This window comes from Stegostoma tigrinum, chromosome 28 (genome assembly GCF_030684315.1).
Source record: "Stegostoma tigrinum isolate sSteTig4 chromosome 28, sSteTig4.hap1, whole genome shotgun sequence".
NCBI classification, from domain to species: Eukaryota; Metazoa; Chordata; class Chondrichthyes; order Orectolobiformes; family Stegostomatidae; genus Stegostoma; species Stegostoma tigrinum.
In genome coordinates, this window is record NC_081381.1 from 45,380,778 (window position 1) to 45,407,393 (window position 26,616).

The 26,616-nt window shown below is 42.3% G+C and overlaps 1 protein-coding gene across 10 annotated transcripts in view; it reads left to right on the forward strand.

Annotated features, from left to right (window-relative positions):
- Positions 1-26,616, forward strand: part of hspg2 (heparan sulfate proteoglycan 2) — a 486,508-nt gene that overhangs the window by 432,088 nt on the left and 27,804 nt on the right. For all 10 annotated transcript variants that reach the window (XM_059655629.1, XM_059655631.1, XM_059655630.1 and 7 more), the window contains 7 exons: positions 485-594; positions 3,037-3,145; positions 6,915-7,013; positions 7,618-7,839; positions 9,135-9,379; positions 11,193-11,364; positions 26,454-26,576. In XM_059655629.1, coding sequence (XP_059511612.1) covers positions 485-594; positions 3,037-3,145; positions 6,915-7,013; positions 7,618-7,839; positions 9,135-9,379; positions 11,193-11,364; positions 26,454-26,576 — 1,080 coding nt within the window. The remainder of the gene's footprint in view (positions 1-484; positions 595-3,036; positions 3,146-6,914; positions 7,014-7,617; positions 7,840-9,134; positions 9,380-11,192; positions 11,365-26,453; positions 26,577-26,616) is intronic.

Below are 26,616 nucleotides of genomic sequence, written 5' to 3' on the forward strand. Positions count from 1 at the left end.
TCAAGTCAGGGTATTGTGTGGCTTGGAGGGGAACCTGCAGGTTGTGGTGTTCCCATGTATCTGCTGTCCTTGCTCTTAATGTACCGAATGCAGCAAAATTTGTCACCCCACCCCAATCTCTCTCTTTCACAATAGGGTGTGGACCCACTGCTCCCTTAAAAACCTCCTTTTTGCGTTGACATTGCAGTTTCTTTCTGTTTCTGTTCCTTGTCATCTGGGGAAATGGGGGTGTATATGGGGGTCAGATGAGCTGCTTCTGGATTCCCCCATTGTTACTGTGTTGTTAATAACCATTAATAAAGATTCTCTAATCTGTTACATTTAGCAGCAATCTGTGGGTGAGGCAAGTGGTTTTATGTTCCTTTGAGTTCCACTATCACTTGAGAATAACAAACCTCTTCGTTAAAATGACCAGATATGTTTGCAAAATGAGAAAGACCACAATGAATATTTAACCTGCTGGTTTGCTGTTCTCTCTGATTAGGCTGCATTCGCAAGCTTGTAATTCAAGGTGATGAAGTGATCTTCTCCGCTCCAGATCTGAAAGCTAGAGGAATATCTGACTGCCCTACTTGCAAAGACAACCCTTGCAAGGTACCAGACATCTGCAGTTTTGTTTGCTAATCTGTTGTCAATTTCTTTCACTGCACAGGCTGTTGGTTGCTGCATATTTTTGACCCTCCTTTCAAAGCATCCCATTCTAAATGGCATTTCTTGGTTCAGACTTTTCCATTCCTGCCAGTGCAGTCCTGCAATACAACACTTACAGCCAGAACTGGCTTCACCTATTCTATCGCAATGGCCAAGGAACATATGGAATATCATGCAAAGCAACTGGGTGTCTTTGAGCAGACCTGCATCATCATTATTGTGATAGGAAATCTTTTGGAAAATAATGGGAACCTCCAGTTATTACCAGACACTCACCAAGCGAAGTGCTGCACCAGCAAAGGGACACTTGGAACGCTCATGAAATATTGCATACTTTTTAAATTACACTCACAGCACATCTGTAGTGAGACATTTGCATCAATTACTGTGCCCACTCTGAATTCTTGTTGCTAATTTAGATGTTGAAAAAATCCATTGGTCTGCTGTTAGATGTTGGTAACAGTAATTGCATTGACTTTGAGGGTAGAGATGAACAATGTATACTTGAGGGTAAGTGATATATACATTGAGGTGAGCAACTATATGTACATGGGAATGATTGACTTGTACGTGGGGATGACGAGATATTCGTGGCATGAATTGGCAACCTTAGCCATTAAATTAATCCAGAATCTTGAAGACCAGCATGGTCTTCCTGGTTGGGAGAAAGATTAGGGTTAGAACTTGATTGATCTTCTTTGTAACCTTGGCAGCATATGGCTGACTTTTGCACAGCCGATAAGCTATGGACAAGAGCTTTATTCTCTCAACTAGAATTCTAAGAGGTTAGACTTCTGGAGAAAGATGTTTTTCCATGGATGGGATCATAAGCATTAAAAATTAGTCAGTTCGCATAATAAGTCACTGAATCAGGAAAGTAATACATTATGGACAGTGTCTTTGTTTTGAGTTAATGATTGTCAAAACTGGAGGAAATCATTGGTGGTCCCATATTTAAAGATTTTTTCGCAGATGAAACAGGTATGTGACGATTGACATGAAAGAGATTCTAACTGGTTAGAAAGTAAGGCAGTTTGATTTTTAATTCTTCATAATCCCTGAAAAAAATCATCAGTGTTACCCTGGTCAAAGTCTACATCGGTCAAACAAATGCCTCAAAAAATTTACCAGCTTCATCATAGATTGGATGGGCTGAATGTTTTTCTCACCTGTGAAACCATCCACCTTAATAGATCCATTCAGGGCAATTTCACCCACCCTCCCCCACTAGACTATATCAAATTATTTCTTCAACATTTGCAGGAATCTTGTATCTGTCATTCTGAGAGTCCATTCCAAGTGATGAGTTTCACGCGTTAGACCCTTTTTTTCCTTTGTACCTTCTGTAAATTGAAAGTGACATTTTGGATGCATCTTTCCCATTCCATTTTCACATCACCACATGATCACTTTGCTGGTGCTTCATTTCAAGGCTAAAAAACTCAAAGGTTTGCCAGTTTAAAACAAAAAAAAGGCAATTATTTGTCCATTTCTCAAAGGCTGGGTATCTTTTCTGTGAAGATAAACCTTGATGGAGTGAAAGAATGTCTGTAGGGAATTGTCCCTCTTCCAGTAAACTAGTTCCTTACACTCCAGGTGGGATGTTTCTGACTTTATAAAGGCAAGTGAATAAACAGTGATGGACAGGTAAAGACACTTTGGCCTATTCTGCATGTCCCACATAACTGTGATGCCTTGTGTATTGCAAATTGTACAGTCATGACCCTGAGATTGTCAGCCTGACTCTCAGTCATTTAGAGGTGCAAGATATGTAGTTCTTCAAAATCTGTCCTGACAAGCATCCTGACTGACTGGTCTTAAATCATTCACCAGTGAGTATAACAAAGAACGTTGAATGCACAAGCAATTTTATGCGCTTGTAATCATTTTGATGCTAAGTAAAAGTTAATGCAATTATAAAATCAGTGTGGAGTGACAGCAGGATATAGAAGGACTGTAATGTTTATCTTTTAACTTTATTTATTTTCCAAAGTTTTACGATGAAGAACTGTAATGTAGAACTTTTAGCATTTTTTTTCCTCATATCTCTATTTTTGTACCTAATCTATTTTAGTACTTAAGATTTGTGCCTCGGTACCTTGTACATAAGATAGTGCCATGTGTGGCAACATTATATGGTTTTCACTGTACTGCTGTACTTCTGAGCTTGAGTACACGTGACAATAAAACCTAATTCTATTTCTAAGTATGTGATCAGAATGTAGCACCATCCCAATTCACCCTTCTGTTCCAACTGACATTTCTCATTGATGAGCATTAATGAATAATGTCACAACAGCTAATCAATCATTATTTTTACAGGTTGATGTCAGTATTGGAGATTTATCGCTTACTTAGTGACGTGTCTGATGTTCTGTCTTTTAGAATGGAGGTCAATGTATTGACTCTGAGACTGGCAGCTATGCATGTCACTGTAGGAAGGGATATACCGGGAGTAATTGTGAACATTCATTAGCTCTGCACTGTCACCCAGGTAAGTGTGTGTTTAGAATCACAGCACAATCTGCTGGTCATAGTATATAAATGATAATATTTAGCTAGTTTCTTCTGACTGTGAGAAAAGGAAACCTAAAACTGATGCTTCATTTCTTCGATAACAAAGCGTAGAGCTGGATGAACACAGCAGGCCAAGCAGCATCTTAGGAGCAGAAAAGCTGATGTTTCGGGCCTAGACCCTTCATCGGAAATGGTGAATTTCTGATGAAGGGTCTAGGCCCGAAATGTCAGCTTTTCCGCTGCTAAGATGCTGTTTGGCCTGCTGTGTTCATCCAGCTCTACGCTTTGTTATCTTGGATTCTCCAGCATTTGCTGTTCCTATTATCTCTGCTTCATTTCTCATCTCTTTCAAAATAATTTAAATTGAACAGCTGGAAGAAATGTTGCTCATAATAACTGAGTATTGTGCATGGGATGAAGAAAATATTTTTGTCCCAGAATGTCAACTTGGCAAAATGGTTGCACATTTGCCTCAAGTTCAAACCCCACTCTGCTATTTAATCTTTACTGACACTTTAGTGCAATACTAAGGGAACATTTTTTTTAGATTAGATTCCCTACAGTGTGGAAACCGGCCCTTTGGCCCAACAAGCCCACACTGCCCCTTGAAGCATCCCACCCAGACCCATCCCCCTATAACCCACACACCCCTGAACACTACAGGCAATTTAGCATGGCCGATCCACCTAGCCTGCACATCTTTGGACTGTGGGAGGAAACCGGAGCACCCGGAGGAAACTCTCACAGACACGGGGAAAATGTGCAAACTCCACACAGACAGTTACCTGAGGTTGGAATCGAACCCGGGTCCCTGGCACTGTGAGGCGGCAGTGCTAACCACTGAGCCACCATGCCGTCCATTTTCCGATGTTCATTGGATGTGAGCATTGCTGCCTTTGGATGGTCATTCTGAATTACTCTGGAGAATGGTGGGGAATTGTCTTCGTGAACTGCAGCTGACCCTGGGGTATAGGGACACTGTGCCTTTAGGGAGCAAGTTCTAGGAGTTTTGACCCAGTCACCAATGAGGGACTGGCAATATATTTCCAAGTCAGGCTTGTGGTTTGGAGGTGAACTTGCAGGTGGTGGTGTTCCCCTGTATCTGCTGCCTTTGTCCTTCTGGTGGTAAGTGGTCATGGGTTTGGAAGAGCAATTCCACATGCACAGCAGGAGGAATGCGGTGGTTCAAGAAGGCAGCTCACCACCACCTTCTCAAGGGGGCAACTAGGGATGGGCAAGAAGTGCTGGCCAGCCAGCGACAACCACATCCCACAAACTGGTTGGAAAGAAAAACTCACTCCTGACTCAGCTATAGCAAATTTTTTATTCAGCATCCATCACTGTGAGAGTCGTCCAAGTGGTCAATCTCATTAGTTTCACCCTTTATTCTGTGATGAATTTCTGCAATTCATCTTGTAGGTAGTACGCACTGCTGCTGAACATCAGGAGATAGGAGAGAATATAGAAGGTGCTGGATGGGGTACCAAACAACAGTTATATTGTCTCACATGCCATTTTTCACAAGGGAGATTAAATCAAAACTCCTGGAGCCTAATTAAGTTTGACATTGAGCACAGGGCATTTCTCTAGATATCATGGTCAACATTTATCCCCTAACCACCGAAAGCAAAGCAGATTGCCTGGTTATTTGCCTCCTTTCTGTGCACTCATTAGCCAGTGTGTGTTACAGAATGGTAGTAACTGCTCTTTGCACAGAACTTCACAGTCAATTATTCATTTTCAATGTGACGAGAATGTGAAAATGCCATATTAGTTCACGTTCTTTAGAACATCCCTGCATCATCATAGCACCACCTAGTGGCCAGCCAGTTGTCCTGCAGCATTGCGTTGAACTCAAATAATTCAATCCTTGATATTCTGATTGCAGTGAAAATGAATCAAAGGTCAGAGACCCCTTGGAAACATGAATGTTCTTTTTCCAAGATTATTGGGGGAGAGATGAAGGTATGTTGGGCAGAGGTTCTGTAAAAAAAAACAAAAATGTTATTTAAGATAGTTCCTGAGAGCTGAAGCGTACTATCTGACAGGTTTTCCATTGGCCAGAACGTTGTTTCTGTTACACAGATGAAAGTTACATATTGGAACCCTGCAGAATCCACAACATAGCAGACTCCAAAGGAATTGCCCTGGAAATTTAAAACTCTGCTGCCTGACACCCTCCAAAAGTATCCATCTAAATCAGTCAATGTGGAGGATTCTACTGCAGTGAAGTAACTACTTATCTAGCAAATGTCAGACAAATGAAAACCTTGTCTAAGTCTTAGATAACTATTGAACTGATGCATCAACCCCATGCTACACCTCCCCCAGACTCCATACACCCTCCAGACCTGAACCCAAAAAGCCCCCCACTTTCCTCCTGGACCCAGACTCCTTTCCACCCAAATATCAACATCTTGTCCCACAACCTAACCCTCACCCCATGGAGATCCAACCCCTGTCAGATCAATATCTCCTGTCCAGCTTCAACACTGCTATCAGTTACCTAGTCCCCTTCCCACACTGCACCCTGGAACTCTATCCACCTCGCACCTTAACCTGTCACTGGTCTTATCTGCATAGCCTTTCACAGGAACTGTCAATGTGACTGTAATGCTGGGCTTTTAAATCATAGTATGCAGCAACTGGCTGCTTTGGAAAAAGGTGGGGGGGGGGGCATGGTTTGACTTCCCCTGTCTTTCCTCCACTAAGAGGGACCTGACAGATTTAAAGTACATACCACATTTCTGAAGGAGTCCTGTTCAGAGTCTCCTGTAGGAATGTGAACCTCACTTTTAACATAAAAGAAGGACGGAGTTGCAAACTGAGTGTGATTGCCAGTGCTTGGACATTTCGGCCCCAGAGCCCTAAAACAGACCCAAAAACGGAAAAGAAGAGAAACCACATTTAACGTTTCAGGTCCAGAGCAACTCGGAAGAAAGGTCACAAAAACAAAGTTGCTGGAAAAGCTCAGCAGGTCTGGCAACATCTGTGGAAGAGAAAACAGAGTTAGCGTTTCGGGTCCGTGACCCATCCTCAGAACTCAGAATTGCTGAGCTTTTCCAGCAATTTTGTTTTTGTGATAACAAAGTGTGGAGCTGGCTGAACACAGCAGGCCATCTTAGGAGCACAAATTGTTTTTGTTCCTGATTTACAGCATCCACAGTTCTTTTGGTTCTTATTTGGAAGAAAGGTCACTGGACCCAATACGTTGACTCTGCTTCCCACTCACCGATGCTGCCAGACCTGCTAAATTTCTCCAGCAGTTTCTGTTTTTGTTTTTGTTTCTGATTCCCAGCATCTGGAGTTGTTTGGTTTTGTTTATTTCCTACTACTAGATTGATAACTAATGGCCTTTCTGCATACTCCACCAAACAAGCTTTTATTTGAAACACTGAATTTTTGCGAGGAGGTAGTGAGTCCATTGGCTCTTTGTACAGCTATTGACAGAACACATGCAAGTAAGGTGGCTCAAGTGAAGCATTTTGCAGTGATCAAGTTCAGATCAAGGGAAAAGCAGAACAGACAGAATCTGTATCAAGGAGTGTACTGATATCAGTTCTGAGGAAGGGCCACCAGACCCGAAATGTTAACTCTGTTTTCTCCTCCACAGATGCTGCCAGGTCTGCTGAGCTCTTCTAGCAATTCCTTTTTTTGCTTCTGCTCTACAGCGTCCACAATTCTTTGGCTGTTAATGATGTCAGTGTTGTGTGGTGGTGAGACCTGTCAATGGTTTTATTTTGCAGAGGCCTGTGGGTCAGACGCGACCTGTGTGAACAGACCAGACGGCCTTGGGTATATCTGTCGATGCCACCTCGGCAAACAAGGGCCGAAATGTATGGATGGTGAGCCTTGCCTGCTAGTTTTAATGACAAGTCAGGAAATTTATCACACGATCAATAAGTTAACTGTACCTAAATAAACTGCAGTTGCACAACATTTTTTTAAAAATGCTGCTGATTTATCAAAATTATAAACACCTCAGGGCCGCAATGAAAGCAAAATGATTCAAAATACCTTACTTTTTTGCTTTTAAAAAATTGCGTTGGCTGGAGAACTTCGAAGAATTGAACATTCCATTGTTATCAATCAGTGCCAATTCCTATTCCTCCAGAATCGGGTACAGCAAAGGTCCTGTACAAACCAATCTCATTTTCCTTTGCCCCAGCTATTTTCATTACCTCCAAACTCAGAAGAGCATCACATGTACTTTTTTTAAGTATTTCACAGGATGAGGGTGCCACTGACCAGGTGATTATTTATTGCCATCTTGATGTCGGAAGACATGGGTATTGAAGCTGTAAGTGGTCTCACAGGGAATTTATTGTTTGGGAATCAGGCTGATATTTCTGTCAGACTCCTTCGCTACGATCCTTGTTTATGGAGCACCAGGTAAGATACAGAAATGATAAAATTGACCTACCTTACCTGCCTTCTGTTGCTTTACAGGTGTCTTAATTACATCTCCTTCCTTCAGAGGAGGGCACTCTTTTGTGGCATATCCACCCCTGACCAACATTCACAATGAGCTGACCATCGAGCTGGAGTTTAAACCTTACGCACCCACTGGCCTGATGTTCTACAGCAGTGGTCAAAGGATGAAAATGAATGACTTCATCTCGGTTGCCATGTTGAATGGGCATTTGGAGTTCCGATACGACCTGGGATCAGGTGGGTGAAACTGAATCTGGATTGAGGACTTCTTCCATGAAGGCAGCTGTGCCTATGTGAGCCAAGCTCCTCCGATAAGCTGCCCTTTCACTTTCCAGCCGCCATTGGCAATGTCCTGGGGTGGGATGAGTGTTTGTGAAGCTTATTGCCTGTCTCCAAGCAGCTGCTGTCCAGTCCAAAGACATTATTGAATGATTGTTGAATGGAGCAGGGGGCTCTGGGGGTAGAGGGGTGTGCATACACTGCCAGAGTATGTTTCCCTACCAGTGCGTCAAGCTGGTCGACCGGATTGGCTGCCCTCTGTAGGACCTGCTCCATTTTTGTGTGAATTAGAGCAAGTTGTGTCTTTCATGGTAGGAGAAAGGTTGGCAATGAAGCCAGAAACTTGCTGCTTTCCACAAAGTTTCCACTCCATCCTATGCGACAGTTTGTTGGGGTGTGACTGGAGGGGCATGAAGTGGTGAGTTTTCTAACTATGCCCCTTCTCCTACCTGACATTATTTTGTGGTGTGATGGGAATTCCAGGCAATCCTCCATCCCAGAGACTTGCTGGGACGCATGGTAAGTGAAAACGCCTGATTGTGTTTCGGGCCTCCTGAAACCAGGAGATGAGTCACTTAAGTTAAAAGTACTTTATTCCGTTTGGAAAATGTCGTCATAAAATGCCTATGCTTCAAGCTGTTGGCATCGCTGCAGACGGTCTGTTGAGAGTTATATGCACCTGCCAGCAGCACAGCAGAGCCTTTGGATTGTGAAAGCAGATGTTTCCCACCACTTGGGGTAATTGAGTTAATCACATTCCCAAGTTTTGGTTATTGCTGTGCGGAAGCCAAGTTGCACATTTGTAGTAATTCCTACATGTTTGTAGGAATTTCGGGCTGCGGGTTACATGTGGCCACATGGTTGTGGCTCTATAGGGGTGCAGACTGTAACCATTGTCAGATTGCAACTGTAATTGTTACCATTGAGTGTCTGAATGGGAAAGAGTTACATTACATGTGCAATTGTCCTCATTTCATAGTGTTTAACAGAATAGAAAGCTGGCTGTGTATTTGTAAACCATGTCAGCGACACTGCTGCAGCATTCAACTGTGGGACAGGATGCCTTCATATATTGTGAAAATATCTTCAGTATATTAGCATTATGCCTAAGAGAGAACAGCTCAATTTTCTGATTATTCAGAAGACCCATGTTTCCAAGGGAAGGTTCATAACATTGCTAGAAGTGCATGTGTTATTAAATTCATTGACTTAATCTTCCTTCCACTGCATTTGGTCTTTTTCTCCCCCCACAGGACTTGCGGTTCTGCAGAGTGCAAACCCAGTGGCTCTCAACAAATGGCACAGACTGAAAGCACATCGACACAACAAGGATGGTTTGCTGAAAATAGATGATGAGAAAGAGATCAGAAAAGTCTCTCCAGGCAAAAGCCAAGGTTTAAACCTTCGCAGCCCAATGTACCTTGGAGGTGTTCCCAGTTCAGAGGTCCTTCCCAAAGCAGTAAATGTCACAGAAGGGATGGAAGGCTGCATCACCAAGGTGAGTCCTTCATATAAAGACAGTTCTGACAGCACCATTCACCAACGACTGAGGAAAGCCCTCTTTCTCTTTCATTTCTGAATTATCTACTTCCTGGGTGCAGTGTGGATTGATGTGAGGGACTTGACCACTGCTTCCATACTTTTCTCTGTTACCTACCTACAAGGGCCCAGTGAGAGCAGCCTATTCCTGAGGGTCGGGGGGTCGGGGTGCGAGGAGTGGGAGGCTGTCGGGAGGTCTGTTAATTCAGCTGGCCAGTTTGTGATGCAGAATGATACTAACAGCATGGGTTCAATTGCTGCACCAGCTGAGGTTAACATGAAGGAGCCTCTCCTCAACTCCTTCCCTCACCTGAGGCATGGTGACACTCCAGTTAAATCATGACCAGTCAGCTCTGTCTAATGAGTAGCCTTATGGTCTGGCAAAACTATGGTGACTTCTCAATTTTTGACTGTCGCCTCTCTCCATTATCCTTCGCCTTTAAATTTCCTCTGCGCGAGGTGAAGTGAAGAAAATATACATATTAAGCAAAGGCACTGTCAGTTATCACTCACACTGCGAGATGAAAAGGAAGGAGGATAGAGAATTCTCATCTGTTATTTATCAAATCGAAAGTACTCTAGTTTTTAGACCCAGGATTACTTGTGTTTTTTTTAATGAACCAAACAAGTAAAAGAACTTTCATTCCACAATGAAAAATAATGTTCGATTTGAAGAATTATTAGGCAGCAGTTGCCTGTCTCCACTATTCATCCTGAAACATTTACCCAACGCTCAGTTTCATTAACTTATCAATGGTTATCCCATATACACAAAGCTTCATATTACATTTGTTTCCAAGAGGATGCAACTTAACAGGAGGAAGGTTTTCATAAAACACATCTCAAACATAGTTAGATAACACTCGGACATTGGAAAATAGGATTCTGGTTATCATCGTTAGAGAAATGGTATCAATGAGATGAATAGGGTGCAAAATGAGTTACAGGGATCATTCCAGAAAAACAAGACCATAACTAATGGAGCAGGATGAATAAGGAACTGTACTTTTCTCTATCAGGGAGAGGCTGAGAGGTGATCTAATAGAGGTCTTTAATAGTTTAATATGTTTTAACAGACTCGACACAGAGATTGTGTTTAATTGTAGAGAGCAGCATTTTTAGAAGGCATTCGTATCCGATTTCCACCACTAAATCAAAGATGAAAGTCAGAAGATGTCCAGAGAATAGTGAGAACTTACTTATTCATTCGTGGGATGTGGGTGTCACTGGCAAAACCAGCATTTATAGACCATCACTAGGCCTCATAAGCCATTGGAGGGGGATTTAGAGTCAACTACATTACTTTGGGACTGGAGTTGCATGTAAGCCAGGTAAGGACAGCAGATTTCCTTCCCTGTTGGACTTTAATGAACCTTAGTGAATAGTGGGCTCAAATGATAATTAAAGTTAGTTTCATTGTCACTATTGCTGAAACTAGCTTTCAGTTCCAAAGTTTGTTAATTGAACTTTGTGGTGGGATTTGAACACATATCCCCAGAGCATTACTGAGGTCTTTGGCTTATCAGTCCAATGATGTCACCAACGCACCAGCAGAACATGGAGGTATTTACCACAGGATGAGTCAGATAGTAGAGATATTTTTATGATGAGATACAATAAGCACTTTTTGGAGAAAGGAAGGGGATAGTTATGTTGGTAGAGTGAAATGAGGAAAGACTGGAGGAGGATCGGGGGGAATAAACTGGTAGATCGGAATGAGCTCTTTATCTGCTGTACGTTCTGTGTAATTCTATCTTTTTCCATTATTCCAGGTGTCCATTAATGGGAAGAAGGTGGATCTCTCCTACACCTTTACGGACAGCCTGAATGTTGATCAGTGTTATGACAGCTCACCATGTGACCGTGCTCCGTGCCTGCATGGTGGAAGGTGTATAGTAACTGGAGAGTATGAATACCAATGCATCTGTACTAATGAGTATCAGGGTAAGTACATGGGAAGAAGTAGCTGCCTCGTATATCATTCTCCAGAACTTTTAATAGGTAATGACCTCACAGTAAATGAAAAGAGGTTTAAACTAGCTCAGATGGACATCTTTTCTTCTCACTTGTGGGATGTAGTTGTCACTGGGTAGCCAGCATTCATTACCAGCTCTTAGCTGCCTTTGAACTGAATGGATTTCTAGGCCATCTCAGAGTGCTGTTGAAAGGCACCACATTGCTGTGAGTCTGTAGGCCAGATCAGGTGAGGATGACAAACATTTGTCTATGGAGGACATTAATGTGACACATGGGTGTTTCTGACAATCAGCAATGGTTTCGTGGTTATCAGTGAATTCTTAATTCCAGATTTTTATCTTAATTGATTCAAATTCCACTACCTCCCATGAAAGGATTCAAACCCGGGTCCCTAGAACGTTAACTGATTATCTGGATTAATAGTCTAGCAATAATACCATTGCTTCCCCAGGAGCAGACTCGATTTCCAATCACATGTTGTGTATTAAAACTTCTTCACATGTACGACAGCTTTGCTGTCAAAATCAGAGGGAAATTTTCCACCTTGATGTATTGACCTTCTCCACAGCAACGAGGGATAAATGCTAGTGATAGATGCTAGCCTTGCCAGCAACACCAACATCCCTGGCACTATAATAAAGAAAATTGATAGAACCAGAGTTAAATTGTGAGTCTATTGACAATGATTGTTAACTAAAATCAAATGCATGTTTTAAACAGGATTGCTGGCGAGTTGATGACTAGTCAGGTCTGACATTGCCCACGACCTCAGATTCATCCTCAAATGATTCCCACTCATATCTTGTCTTGTTCTTAAATGTCAAGAAGTATCAAAGTGTAGAAAAGTGTAGACAAGTTTAATGAGGCAGCTGTAATGTCATTGGATTTCTAACAGATTTCCGATGAAGTATCTCATAGATTTATGACCGAGGTCAGAGCACGTGGATTTTGATGACAAATTACATTGTAAAATTATTTCTTCATAGAATGTGGGCATCACTGACAAAGCAGCTTTTTTGCCAATCTGAAATACCCTTGAACTGAGAGGTCTGTTCATAGAGTTAAGAGTGAACCATATTGCTAAGAGTCTGGAGTCACATGTACCCAGATTTGGTAAAGATGGCAGATTTCTTTCCTGAAAGGACATTTGTGAGCGGGATAGGTTTTACAACTATCAGTTACAGTTTCAGGATAAATTTGGATATAAATGTATAAATATTTCCTCTTATGGGAGAACAATTGAACAATGAAAAAGTACAGTGCAGGAACAGGCCCTTCGGCCCTTCAAGCCTGTGCCAACCATCGTGCCCTAATTAATCTACAAACAAGCCTGCCATTTTTCGATCCATGTCCCTCCATCCCCTTCCTAGTCAAGAAATGAACAACTTAGAACTAGAAATCACTGTCTAATATTAAGGTTAATATTAAGAGATGAAGTGAACTTCCCTTTTATCACAGAGTCTTGAGTCTTTAGAACTTTGTTCCTGAAATGGCACTGGAAGCAGAGTCTGTGACTATTTTTAAGGCAGAGATGGATTCTTGTTGAGCAAGTGGGTAAAAGATTACTGTAGGTAGGCACAAAGTTGATTTGATGTTTGCAGATCTTATTAAATGACAGGTAATGCTTGAGAGGCTAAATGGCGCCTCATCCTTGATGGTATATCTTGTGGTCCTCATTATTTGAACTAACTTCCAACTCTGATTTTTCATTCATTGAATTTAAATTCCACCAGCTGCTGTGGTGGGGTTTGTACCAGAGTCCCCAGAACATTAGACTGATTCTTGAGATTATATAATCAAGTGACATAAGACCATAAGACATAGGAGTGGAAGTAAGGCCATTCGGCCCATCAAGTCCACTCCGCCAGTTAAATCATGGCTGATGGGCATTTCAACTCCACTTCCCTGCACTCTCCCCGCAGCCCTTGATTCCTTCTGAGATCAAGAATTTGTCGATCTCTGCCTTGAAGGCATCTAATGTCCTGGCCTCCACTGCTCTCCATGGCAATGAATTCCACAAGCCCACCACTCTCTGGCTGAAGAAATGTCATCTCATTTCAGTTTTAAATTTACCCCCTCTAATTTTAAGGCTGTGCCCACTGGTTATGTCTCCCCGCCTAACGGAAACAACTTCTTAGAGTCCACCTCTTCTAAGCCATACATTTTCTTGTAAGTTTCTATTAGATCTCCCCTCAACCTTCTAAACTCTAATGAGTACAATCCCAGGATCCTCAGCCATTCATCATACGTTAAACCTACCATTCCAAGGATCATCCATGTGAATCTCCGCTGGACATGCTCCAGGGCTAGTGTGTCCTTCCTGAGGTGTCGGGCCCAAAATTGGACGCAGTTTTCTAAATGGGGCCTAACTAGAGCTTTATAAAGTCTCAGAAGCACATCACTGCTTTTATATTCCAACCCTGTTGAGATAAACGACAACATTACATTCGCTTTCTTAATCACGAACTCTACCTGCAAGTTAACCTTTAGAGAATCCTGGACCAATACTCCCAGATGCCTTTGTACTTCTGCTTTACGAATTTTCTCACCATTTAGAAAATAGTCCATGCCTGTATTCTTTTTTCCAAAGTGAAAAACCTCACATTTGCTCACATTGAATTTCATCAGCCATTTCCTGGACCACTCTCCTATACTGTCTAAATCTTTCTGCAGCTTCCCCACCTCCTCAGTACTACCTGCCTGTCCACCTATCTTCATATCATCCGCAAACATTGCCAGAATGCCCCCAGTCCCTTCATCCAGATCATTAATATACAAGGTGAACAGCTGCGGCCCCAACACTGAACCCTGCGGGACACCACTCATCACCAGTTGCCATTCTGAAAAAGAGCCTTTTATCCCAACTGTCTGCCTTCTGTCAGACAGCCAATCCTCAATCCAAGCCAGTAGCTCACCTCGAACACCATGGGCCCTCACCTTGCTCAGCAGCCTCCCGTGAGGCACCGAATCAAAGGCCTTTTGGAAGTCTAGATAGATAACATCTACTGGGTTTCCCTGGTCTAACATACTTGTTACCTCTTCAAAGAATTCTAACAGGCTTGTCAGGCACAATCTCCCCTTACTAAATCCATGCTGATTTGTTCTAATCTGACCCTGCACTTCCAGCAATTTAGAAATCTCATCCTTGATAATGGATTCAAGAATTTTACCAACTACTGAGGTTAGGCTAATTGGCCTATAATTTTCCATCTTTTGCCTTGATCCTTTCTTAAGCAAGGGGGTTACAACAGCAATTTTCCAATCATCTGGGGCTTTCCCTGACTCCAGTGACTTTTGAAAGATCACAACCACAGCCTCTGCTATTTCCTCAGCCACCTTCCTCACAACTCTAGGATGTAGCCCATCAGGGCCAGGAGATTTATCAATTTTTAGACCTTTTAGCTTTTCTAGCACTCTCTCTTTTGTAATGCCTACCATACTCCACTCTGCCCCCTGACTCTCCCTAATTGTTGGCATACTACTCATGTCTTCCACTGTGAAGACTGATGCAAAGTACTTATTAAGTTCTTCAGCTATTTCGTTATCTCCCATCACTCGCCTTCCAGCATCAAATTGGAGCGGCCCAATATCTACTTTTGCCTCTCGTTTGTTTCTTATGTGTTGAAAGAAACTTTTACTATCATTTCTAAGATTACTAGCTAGCCTACCTTCATATTCGATCCTCTCCTTCCTTATTGCTCTCTTTATTATCCTCTGTTTGTTTTTGTAGCCTTCCCAATCTTCTGATTTCCCAGTGCTCTTGGCCACTTTATAGACTGTTTCTTTTTCTTTGATATATTTCCTGACTTCCTTTGTCAGCCATGGCTGTCTAATCCCACCCCAGATAATCTTTCTTTTCTTTGGGATGATCCTCTGTACTGTGTCCTCAATTACACCCAGAAACTCCTGCCATTGCTGGTCTACTGCCTTCCCCGCTAGGCTCTGCTTCCAGTCGATTTTCGTCAATTCCTCTCTCATGCCCCTGTAATTACCTTTATTTAACTGTAACACCATTACATCCGATTTTGCGTTCTCTCTTTCAAACTGCAGACTGAACTCTACCATATTATGATCGCTGCCTCCTAAGTGTTCCCTTACTTTAAGGTCTTTTATGAAATTTGGCTCATTACATAGCACTAAGTCCAGAATAGCCTGCTCCCTTGTGGACTCCATCACAAGCTGTTCCAGAAAGCCATCCTGCAAACATTCCATGAATTCCCTTTCTTTGGATCCACCGGCAACATTATTCACCCAGTCCAACTGCATATTGACTTTCCCCAAAGATCACCGTGACCTTGCCTTTCTGATATGCCCTATCTATTTCCCGGTGCATCTTGCGCCCCTGGTCCTGATCACTGTTAGGAGGTCTGTATGTAACTCCCATTATAGTTTTTTTGCCTTTGTGGTTCCTCGACTCCACGTCCTCTGACCCTATGTCATTCAGTGCCGTAGATTTAATTTCATTCTTAACTAACAAGGCAACCCCACCCCCTTTGCCCACCTCCCTGTCTTTTCAATATGTTGTGAATCCTTGGATGTTTAACTGCCAGTCCTGAGCTCCCTGCAACCATGTCTCTCCCATGCAACCATGACTGCGATGCCACCGTGTTTCCCCACTGCCTGGCTAGCAAGCTGGCCTCAAAACAGAAAAGAAATAGTCAAGGCTAAGAAGAACTCTTGACTGGGAAAAAGGTGGGAAGTGATGTTTCACAGTGTTCAGTTCAGATCACTGCATGTTGTCAGCACGGTGGCTCAGTGGTTAGCACTGCACCCTCACAGCTCTAGGGACCCGGGTTTGATTCCACCCTCGGGCAACTGTCTGTGTGGAGTTTGCACATTCTCCCTGTGTCTGTGTGGGTTTTCTCCGGGTGCTCCGGTTTCCTCCCACAGTCCAAAGATGTGCAGGCTAGGTAGATCGGCCATGCTAAATTACCTGTAGCGTTCAGGGGTGTGTGGGTTATAGGGGGATGGGTCTGGGTGGGATGCTTCAAGGGGCAGTATGGACTTGTTGGGCCGAATGGCCTGTTTCCACACTGTCGGTAATCTGATCTAATCACTTTTGATCACAATTAGCATCAATGATCCTGATTTTAAAATGTTTAGATGGTATCACATTGGGGCAGTGTCTTTAGTGATGAGGAATAGAAGCTAGGAAGACGTGAGTAACACTTTAAGGAAAAGAATAAGGAAGTTTGCACACTCTTTGCATAATGAAAATAAATAGGGCACAGGAGCAAAGGAATCTAGTGATACAGATAGGCACACCACCGAAGGTAACAAGCTAGTGAAGGTGTTTTTAGAAAAGGCAGAACAAACCATGGAGTTCAATTCTACAGGGATAGAATTGAAAAGCAGATAATTTATTGCTAAACTTGTGTGGAGCCTTGCTTAGACCACACTTGGATAACTGTATTATTCTCAGAAACAAAAACAAAAATTGCTAGAAAAGTTCAACAGGTCTGGCAGCATCTGTGGAGAGAAACCAGAGGTAACATTTTGGGTCGAGTGACCCTTCCTCAGAACCGTCCTGAGAAAGAGTCACTCAAACCAAAACATTAAATCTGTTTCTGCCTACACAGATGCTACCAGACCTGCTGAGCTATCCAGCAACTTTGTTTTCTGTTTCTGATTTACAGCATCCACAGTTTTTTTTCCCTTTTTATTGTGCATTGTTCTGGTCTACTCACCATTAGAAAAAGATGAATTGGCAGTTGAGAAAGCGAAAAAAAATTCACAAACAGGATATTAGAATTGAGAGGATATATTAAACAGGAAAGGCTAAACGACCTACTTCAGGTCATGTTAAGCTGAGGAGGTGACCAAATGGAGATCATGGAAAGTAGATATGGGGATTATGTTCCCACATGTGTAGAGAGAGCAAAGCCTGTGCTGATTCCCCAGTATTAACAAATTCTCTCCAAGGTGGTGTAATTTTTAAAAAGTCAGCAATAAATCCAAAGGTATTCAGGAGAAACCTCATTACTCATTGAGCGGTTAGAATGTGGAACTGGCTATCACAAGAAGTTGAGGCAAGGAGCGTTGAAAATTGGGGAAACTAAAATACATAACTGAGAAGGAGACAAGGACATAGAACAGGGGAGTGGCAGGAGATAGCCTAGTTAGACAATTTCTAACGGCTCTTGGAACTCTCTGTAATTGTAAGACCCCTGTGTGAAATTAGCTGGGGAGTCTCGGCTTAGCTTCTGTTCATTCCAGGCCTAAGAAAATCCACAATTTTCACACAAATAACTTACTTTGTGAGCCATTTCAGAAAACCAAGAGGAAGGCTAATGTCAGAAATGGTAAAATTCAGCTCACTCTGGTACATTGTTCTAAATGAGACTTTATCCCTGCTAAAAGACAAGTCTGAAGCAGAGTCATGCTGGGGCTTTGGAAGGTGTTCCTGCCTATGATGTAGGCTGTTGATATTGAGTATTGTTGCCTGGTTGAATGAACCTTTTAGGTATGAGTAAAATGCAATGTATTGGCTTGCAAACAATTACAGTGTTAGAGTTGTATACTCATAACATGACTCCCATTGTCCAATAACAAGCTGACCTGTTGCCAACCAACTCAAGTATTGACCTATAAAAATGGGAAACAGCTGAAAAATAGTACCTCCAGATTCTAAAGTGGACAGACACTTTAAACCAAAAATCCTTTTTGCATTTAATTTCATTCCAACACTACAAACAAGACATTTCAACAGTATTTTTTAACTAGCTTAATGTAAAATTATTGAGTGTCTTAGCTGGACATTTCATTTATCACTTAATCATTAAAGCAAACTTGCACAACCTTTCCAAACGAATAAATGGTTATGCAAAACAGATAATGGGTATGTAGAATATATATACGCACATGTATTGGGTCTACGTCACTTTGCCATTCATATAAATAATTTGGATTAGAATATAGGAGGCATGGTTACTAAGTGTGCGGATTGGAGACATTGAAGGTATCTAAGATTACAAAGACCTTAATCAATTAGGTCAGTGGGCTGAGGAATGGCAGATGGAGTTTAATTTGGATAAAATTTTGGTAAAACAAACAAAGGGCAGGACATTTACAATGAAAGATACGGCCCTGGGTAGTATTTGGAGAGAGACCTGGGAGTTCAGATATCTAATTCTTTGAAATTTGTATCACAGGTAGACAGGGTATTTAAGGCATTTAGCACACTTGCCTTCATTGCTCAGACTTTTGAGTAGAGGAGTTGGGATGTCATGTTGAGGCACAGGACATTGGTGAGGCGTCTTCTGGAGAACTGCATCCAGTTCTGCTTGCCCTGTTTTTGAAGGAAATTATGAAACTGGGGTGGATTCAGAAAAGATTTATCAGGAGGTTGCTGGGAATGGGGAGTTTGAGTTATAGGGAGAGACTGGATAGGCTGGGACATTTTCCACTGAAGGCTGAGGGGTGACTTTATAGAGGTTTATAAAATCATGAGCATAGATAAGGTGAATAGCAAAGGTGTTTGCCTAAGATAGATAATTAGGGAGCATATTTTTAAACTGAGCAGAGAAAGACTTAAAAAGAACATGGGCGTCGTGCAACTTTTTCCATTGATTAGTGTGTAGAATGAACTACTAGTGGAAGTGGTGGGTATGGATACAGTTATGACATTTAAAAACCATTTGGACAGATACACAAATATGAAGGGTTTGGAGGGATATGGGCTAAACACGGGCAGATGGGACTAGTTTAGTTTGGGAACATGGTCAGCATGAGTTGGTTGGACTAAAGGGTCCATTTCCATGCTGTATGGCTCTGTAACAGATCTGAAGAAAACTGGTTACTGATGTAATAATTTGTTTTCTTACATAAAATGTGAATTTATAAATTGGAGCTGTCCATTGTTTCTATCAGGTTATGGACTAGGAAATGCCAGTAAAGCTATTAATTCAAAGTTGATATTGAGCTCTCTATTCAATTCCATTCATTGGTGCTGAATGGGACAGAACTCAAATTAATAAAGCCATTCACAAAAATACAATTGAAACAAAACCAAAGATAGCCCTTTTAACAAACTCAGTTCAGACGCTGAGGACATAAGTTTAATTCCAACTATGTTTTTCAAATGCAACATCACAAGACTTAAACTGCTATCCTCACACTTCTCCAATCTGGTTCTGCTGAAATCTGCTCAGGACAGGTCCTACACCAAAGTCGCACTCACACACAAATCACGCACAATAAACTGCACAATTGTGCGAACACCTCTGCTATCTCTTTTTCAAGTATCTCTCGACATTAGAGTTCATCTCAGAAAAATAAACAAACAGTGAAATTCACACCTTGGAGGTACCTGTGTGGGGACTCGCAGCAGGGGAGCAGCTAAGTGGCTAGTTTTTGAAGTGTAACCTTACTGTTGTCTTTTTTTGTAAATCTATATTAGTAAGTACTTTCTTTTTTGTATTTTTTTTATATGTGTTATTTTATTGAGATTTGTCTCTAGGTTTAAACTTTAAAAATATAAAACATAGGTGCTAAGTTAGCCTGAAGCAGTATTTTTAGAGCAGTAAGACTAAGCTATTTTGTGGGTCTATGGATTGGCAAGGTGCAAAGATGACCTTTAGTAAAGCAATGTGCTCTTCTTGACAGATGTGGGAATTTAGGGAGAGTTTCCATGTTACTAATGATTACGTCTGCAGGAAGTGTGGTTGTTTGTGAATCCTTTTGAATCACATGGATTGGTTGGAGTGGCAATTGGAGACAATGAGGAATTTACAGGAGCTGGGGGTGTGATGGATGGTAGTTTCAGGAAGGGGAGAAAAACCTCAGATACAATCAAGTAGATGGGTTACCTCCAGGAAAGGTAGGAGAGATAGGCAGACGGTGCAGGAGACTCCTATGGCTATGCCCATCTCAAACAAGTACGCTGTTTTGGAAAATGTAGGGGATGATGCAGATTCAGGGGAATGTAGCGCAGACAGCCAGGTTTCTGATTCTGAGACAGGCTCTGATGTAATGAGGGGTGCCTCAGGTTCCAAGTGATTAATTATGATGGGAGCTGTCTAGTTAGAGGCACAGACAGGCATTTCTGCAGCTGACAAGAAACATCAGAATGGTGTGTTGCCTCCCTGGTGCCAGGATCAAGGATATCTCAGAGAGGGTGCAGAATAATCTCAAAGTGGAGAGAATTCAGCAGGAGGCCGTTGTACACATTGGAATGAACAAAGCAAAAAGAGAAAAGGACAAGGTTCTGAGGACAGAATATAGGAAGTTAGGCAGGAATTTAACAAGTAGGTCATTTAGGGTAGTAATATCTGGATTACTTCCAGTGCCACGAGCTGGTGGCGGTAGGAATAGAAGGATAGAACAAATGATTGTGTGGCTGATGACCTGGTACAGGGGAGAAGGATTCACATTTTTGGATCGTTGGGATCTCTTCTGGGGTAGAAATGACCCGTATGGGAAGGATGGATTGCACCTGAATTGGCAAGGGACTAATATACTGGTGGGGAGATTTGCTAGAACTGCAAAGATTTAAACTAGTAGCAGCAGGTGAGTGGTGCATGAGGAAGCAGTGGCTTTGTGAGGGGTAGGTCATGCCTTACAAACCTTATCGAGTTTTTTTGAGGATGTGACTAGAAAAGTTGATGAGGGTCGAGCTGTGGATGTGGTGTATATGGACTTCAGTAAGGCATTTGATAAGGTTCCCCATGGTAGGCTCATTCAGAAGGTCAGGAGGAATGGGATACAGGGGAACTTAGCTGCTTGGATACAGAATTGGCTGGCCAACAGAAGACAGCGAGTGGTAGTAGAAGGAAAATATTCTGCCTGGAAGTCAGTGGTGAGTGGAGTTCCACAGGGCTCTGTCCTTGGGCCTCTACTGTTTGTAATTTTTATTAATGACTTGGACGAGGGAATTGAAGGATGGGTCAGCAAGTTTGCAGACGACACAAAGGTCGGAGGTGTCGTTGACAGTGTAGAGGGCTGTTGTAGGCTGCAGCGGGACATTGACAGGATGCAGAGATGGGCTGAGAGGTGGCAGATGGAGTTCAACCTGGATAAATGCGAGGTGATGCATTTTGGAAGGTCGAATTTGAAAGCTGAGTACAGGATTAAGGATAGGATTCTTGGCAGCGTGGAGGAACAGAGGGATCTTGGTGTGCAGATACATAGATCCCTTAAAATGGCCACCCAAGTGGACAGGGTTGTTAAGAAAGCATATGGTGTTTTAGCTTTCATTAACAGGGGGATTGAGTTTAAGAGTCGTGAGATCTTGTTGCAGCTCTATAAAACTTTGGTTAGACGGCACTTGGAATACTGCGTCCAGTTCTGGTCGCCCTATTATAGTAAAGATGTGGATGCTTTGGAGAGGGTTCAGAGGAGGTTTACCAGGATGCTGCCTGGACTGGAGGGCTTATCTTATGAAGAGAGGTTGACTGAGCTCGGTCTCTTTTCATTGGAGAAAAGGAGGAGGAGAGGGGACCTAATTGAGGTATACAAGATAATGAGAGGCATAGATAGAGTTGATAGCCAGAGACTATTTCCCAGGGCAGAAATGGCTAGCACGAGGGGTCATAGTTTTAAGCTGGTTGGTGGAAAGTATAGAGGGGATGTCAGAGGCAGGTTCTTTACGCAGAGAGTTGTGAGAGCATGGAATGCGTTGCCAGCAGCAGTTGTGAAAGCAAGGCCATTGGGGTCATTTAAGAGACTGCTGGACATGTATATGGTCACAGAAATTTGAGGGTGCATACATGAGGATCAATGGTCGGCACAACATTGTGGGCTGAAGGGCCTGTTCTGTGCTGTACTGTTCTATGTTCTATGTTCTAAAACAGACCAGCCTGAGAATGGTCTAGTTGGGAAAAGGAGCAATGCAAAACAGTCAGGGCAGGCAGGAACAAAGCAGAGAATGAGGTAGGACTGATAAATTAAACTGCATTTATTTCAAGGCAAGAGGCCTAACAGGAAAGGCAGATGAACTCAGGGCATGGTTGGAAATATGGGACCGGGATATCATAGTGATTGCGGAGACATGACTCAGGAATGAACAAGATTGGCAGCTTACTATTCCAGGGTATAGATGCTGTAGGAAGGATAGAAAGAGGTGCCGGAGAGGAAGGGGAGTGGCATTTTTAATTAGGGATAACATTACAGCTGTACTTAGGGAGGAGATTCCTGGGATTCTGTCATGGTGTAAAACCTGTATGACTCTTGAGAAATGAGGCAGTACAGTTGACTGAGGTCTCAATAGGGGAGTATTTTGGGGTCGCTGACCATAATTCTATTAGTTTTAAAATAGTGATGGAAAAAGATAGACCAGATCTCAAAGTTAAAGTTCTAAATTGAAGGAAGGCCAGTTTTGACAGTATTAGGCAACAACTTTTTAAAGTTGATTGGGGTTGGGGGCAGGGGGAGCGGTGGTGTGCGGATATTCGTAGGTAAAGGGACTGCTGGAAAATGGGAAGCCTTCAACAATGAGATAATGAGAGTTCAGAAAATGTATGTTCCTGTTAGGGTGAAGGGCAATGCTGGATGACAAGAGAAATTGAGGTTTTGGTCAAGAAAAGGAAGGAAACATATGTCAGGTACAGACAGGAGGGATTGAGTGAATCCCTAGAAGAACGTAAAGGTAGTAGAGATATACTTAAGAGTGAATTCAGGGAGGGTTAAAAAGGGACATGAGATAACTTTGACAAATATTGTTAAGGAGAATCCAATGGGAGTCTACAAATAAATGAAGCACAAAAGAGTAACAAAGGGTAGAATTGGGCTCCATAAAGATCAGAAAGGGCACCTATCTGTGTTTACTGTGAAGAAGGATACGGAAGCTAGAGAACTCAGAAATAAGTAGTGACAGAGGAGGTGTTGCTGGATGTCTTAAAACACAGAGGTGGATATTACCAGGACATGACTGGGTATGCGCTCGAACTCTGTGGGATACCAGGGACGTGATTGCTGGGCCCTTTGTTGAGATATTTTTATCATCAATAAACACAGGTGAGGTGCCGGAAGGCTGGAGATTGGCTAACATTGTGCCACCATTTAGAAAGTTGGTAAGGAAACGCCAGGGAACTATAGACCAGTGAGCCTGACATCGGTGATAGGCAAGTTGTTGGAGGGAATCCTCAGACACAGGATTTATATTTATGTGGAAAGGCAGGGACTGATTAGGGATAGCCAACATGGCTTTGTGCTTGGGAAATCATGTCTCATTAACTTGATTGAGTTTTTTGAAGAAACACAGAGGATTGATAAGAGCAGAGTGGTGAATGTGATCTATATGGATTTAACTAGGTATTTCAACAAGGTTCCTCATGGTAGACGGGTTATATCACAAGGAATAAAGAGAAAACTAGCTATCTGGATACAGAACTGGTTGGAATGCAGAAGACAGAAGGTGGTGGAGGGTCGCTTTTCAGACTGTAGGCCTGTGACCAATGGTGTGTCACAAGGATCAATGCTGGATCCACTGCTTTTTGTTATTCATATAAATGATTTGGATGTAAACATAGGAGGTATGGTTAATAAGTTTACTGATGACCCCTAAATTGGAGGTGTGCGGACAGCAAAGAAAGTTACCTCCGAGTACAGTGCGACCTTGATCAGATGGGCCAATGGGCTAAGGAGTAGCAGATCGAGTTTAATTTAGATGAACATGAGGTGCTGCATTTTGGAAAGGCAAATCAGGCAAGGACTTAAACATTTAATGGGAAGGTCCTGGGAAGTGTTGCTGAACAAAGAGACCTTAGAGTGCAGGTTCATAATTCTTTGAAACTGGAGCCCCAGTTATCCAGGATAGTGAAGAAGGCATTTGGTACGCTTGCCTTTATTGGTCAGGGTATTGAGTATAGGAGTTGGGAGGTCATGTTGTGGCTGTATAGAACTTTGGTTAGGCCACTTTTGGAATACTGCATGCAATTCTGGTCTCCCTGCTAACTGAAAGATGTTGTTAAACTTGAAAGGGCTCAGAAAAGATTTATTGCCAATGTTGGAGTGTTTGAGCAATAGGGTGAGGCTGAATAGGCTGGGGCTATTTTCTCTCGAACTCTGGAGACTGAGGGTGACCTTTTAGAGGTTTATAAAAAAGTGAGGGGCATGGATAGGGTGAATAGCCAAGGTCTTTTCCCTGGGGTAAGGAAGTCCAAAACCAGGGAGCATAGGATTTAAGGTGAGAAGGGAAAGATTTAAAAGTGACCTAAGGGGGTAACTTTTTTTATGCAGACAGTGGTGTGTGTATGGAATGAGCTGCCAGAGGAAGTGATAGAGGCTGGTACAATTACAACATTTAAAAGGCACCTGGATCCGTACATGAACAGGAAGGGTTTAGAGGGATACGGGCCAAATGCTGGCAAATCGGACTTTACGGATCTAGGATGTCTGGTCAGCGTGGATAAGTTTGACTGAAGGGTCTGTTTCCATATTGTACAGTTCTATGACTTTGACTGTAAGTCACAGATATGAGATAACATGCCATTATTAATTCAATTAATAAATTTAATAAGACATAGAAGCAGAAGTAGGCCATTCAGCCCATCAAGTCTGCTCTGCCATATGAGATCATGGCTGATCTGAAAATCCTCAACTCCACTTTCCTGTCAATTCCCCCAACCCTTAATTCCCTTACTGATCAAAAATCTGTCTTATCTCAGCCTTGAATGATCCAGCCTCTACATCCCTCTGAGGTAAAGGATTTCACAGATTCACAACCCTCAGGAAAAAAAAATCCTCATTTCTTTCTGAAATTAAAGGCTAGTCTCCAAAACGACGACAGTGAAATTATCATTGATTGTCTTCGGAATCTATCTGTGTTTTTGGGAAGGGAATCTGCTGTTACTATTCTGGCCTCTGATGCTCCAAGCCTAAACCAATGTGGATGATTCTCAGCTGCTCCCAAGGGCAATTAGGGACAGGCAGCAACTGCTAATCTCAGCAGTGACATCCCACCAAATAATTTTTGCAGAAATGTAGTTTGTCTGTGTAAATGAGAAATTAACATCATAGTTTTAAGATTCATTGTTTCCTTGTACAGTGAAATACTATCTTCCAAACCAACTGAAGGAGCTGGTCTTGTAAACAACATATTTTAAAACCACATTACATACTTAATAACATATCACATTTGTGCAGTTAGATGAGGATGCTTTTCTAAAATACACCTGAATTGTTGATCATATTGCCATATTACTGGACAATGTATATTTTTGAACTGCAAGCGCCAGCAGTAGTTGGCATTTTTGATGAGATCTGGTCAGAAGATAATTCTGAATGTGAGCTGAGGGCACAGATTTTTCTTCTCAGAATAGGCCTTCACCAAAACCTATAAGAATGTTTTTTTCTGTCTGTTTGATCTGAGAAAAATTGGCTGCAAACAAAGAGATTGTGGGGGCTATAAACATAAATGAATAAACCCCAATTTCATGGCAATGGAGAGCAGGGCAGCCATCAGACCATCAGGCAGGCTGGTGACTTTAATACTTTAAGAAGGCTATGTATCTCCGGTTTAACTGGACATTTCAATTCCTGAGAGTCAGGTTTTCTGAACTTTGAGAGAAGTTTGTCAGCTGAAGAAAGGTGTGCCAGGCTGGATTTGTCAGGTCAGTGCCTTTCTCATACTTCTTGTGGGCCACTAAGAGCAGGAGCCTCTCACTCAGAGAGGAGTATCTCACTGTTGTGCCAGCTGACAAATTCTCCATAAGCACATGAGACAGCAGCTCCCTCTCCTGTCGTTGTTTTGGATTCAGCTCAGCTCCTCTCCCCAGGCACCTACCTTCCCTATCCCCATCTATTTGCACCACCCTAACGGATGAGCTGCAGCTGGGAAACTGTTGTAAAAATTTCAAAATAACTCCTGCGTCAAATTGGGCAGAAAACATATTTGTTATTCTTTGCAGCCTCAAGTTCCCAACCATCCCCAATACTGTCTGGGTCAGGTGGTGTCTTGCTGCTACTTCCTCTGAATCTTATTCACTTCCTATTGTTGCCCTTTCCTCATAAACCTTAACATCCAGAAGAAAATGATGCTCCCACCTCCTTACATTTGTTGTGACCCATTAATATGTAAGGAAAACTGGTCTTTAATTTTGATTTTGTTCTGATTCTAGGTGAGAACTGTGAAATCTCTTGGGACATCTGTTTGCAGGGAAACCCTTGCATGAATGGTGGAACTTGTGACAAGAACCAGTGCTGGTGTCCGATGGGATATACTGGATCATACTGTGAGCTAGGTACAGACTGAGAACTGTGTATTTTCACAAGCCCTTATCA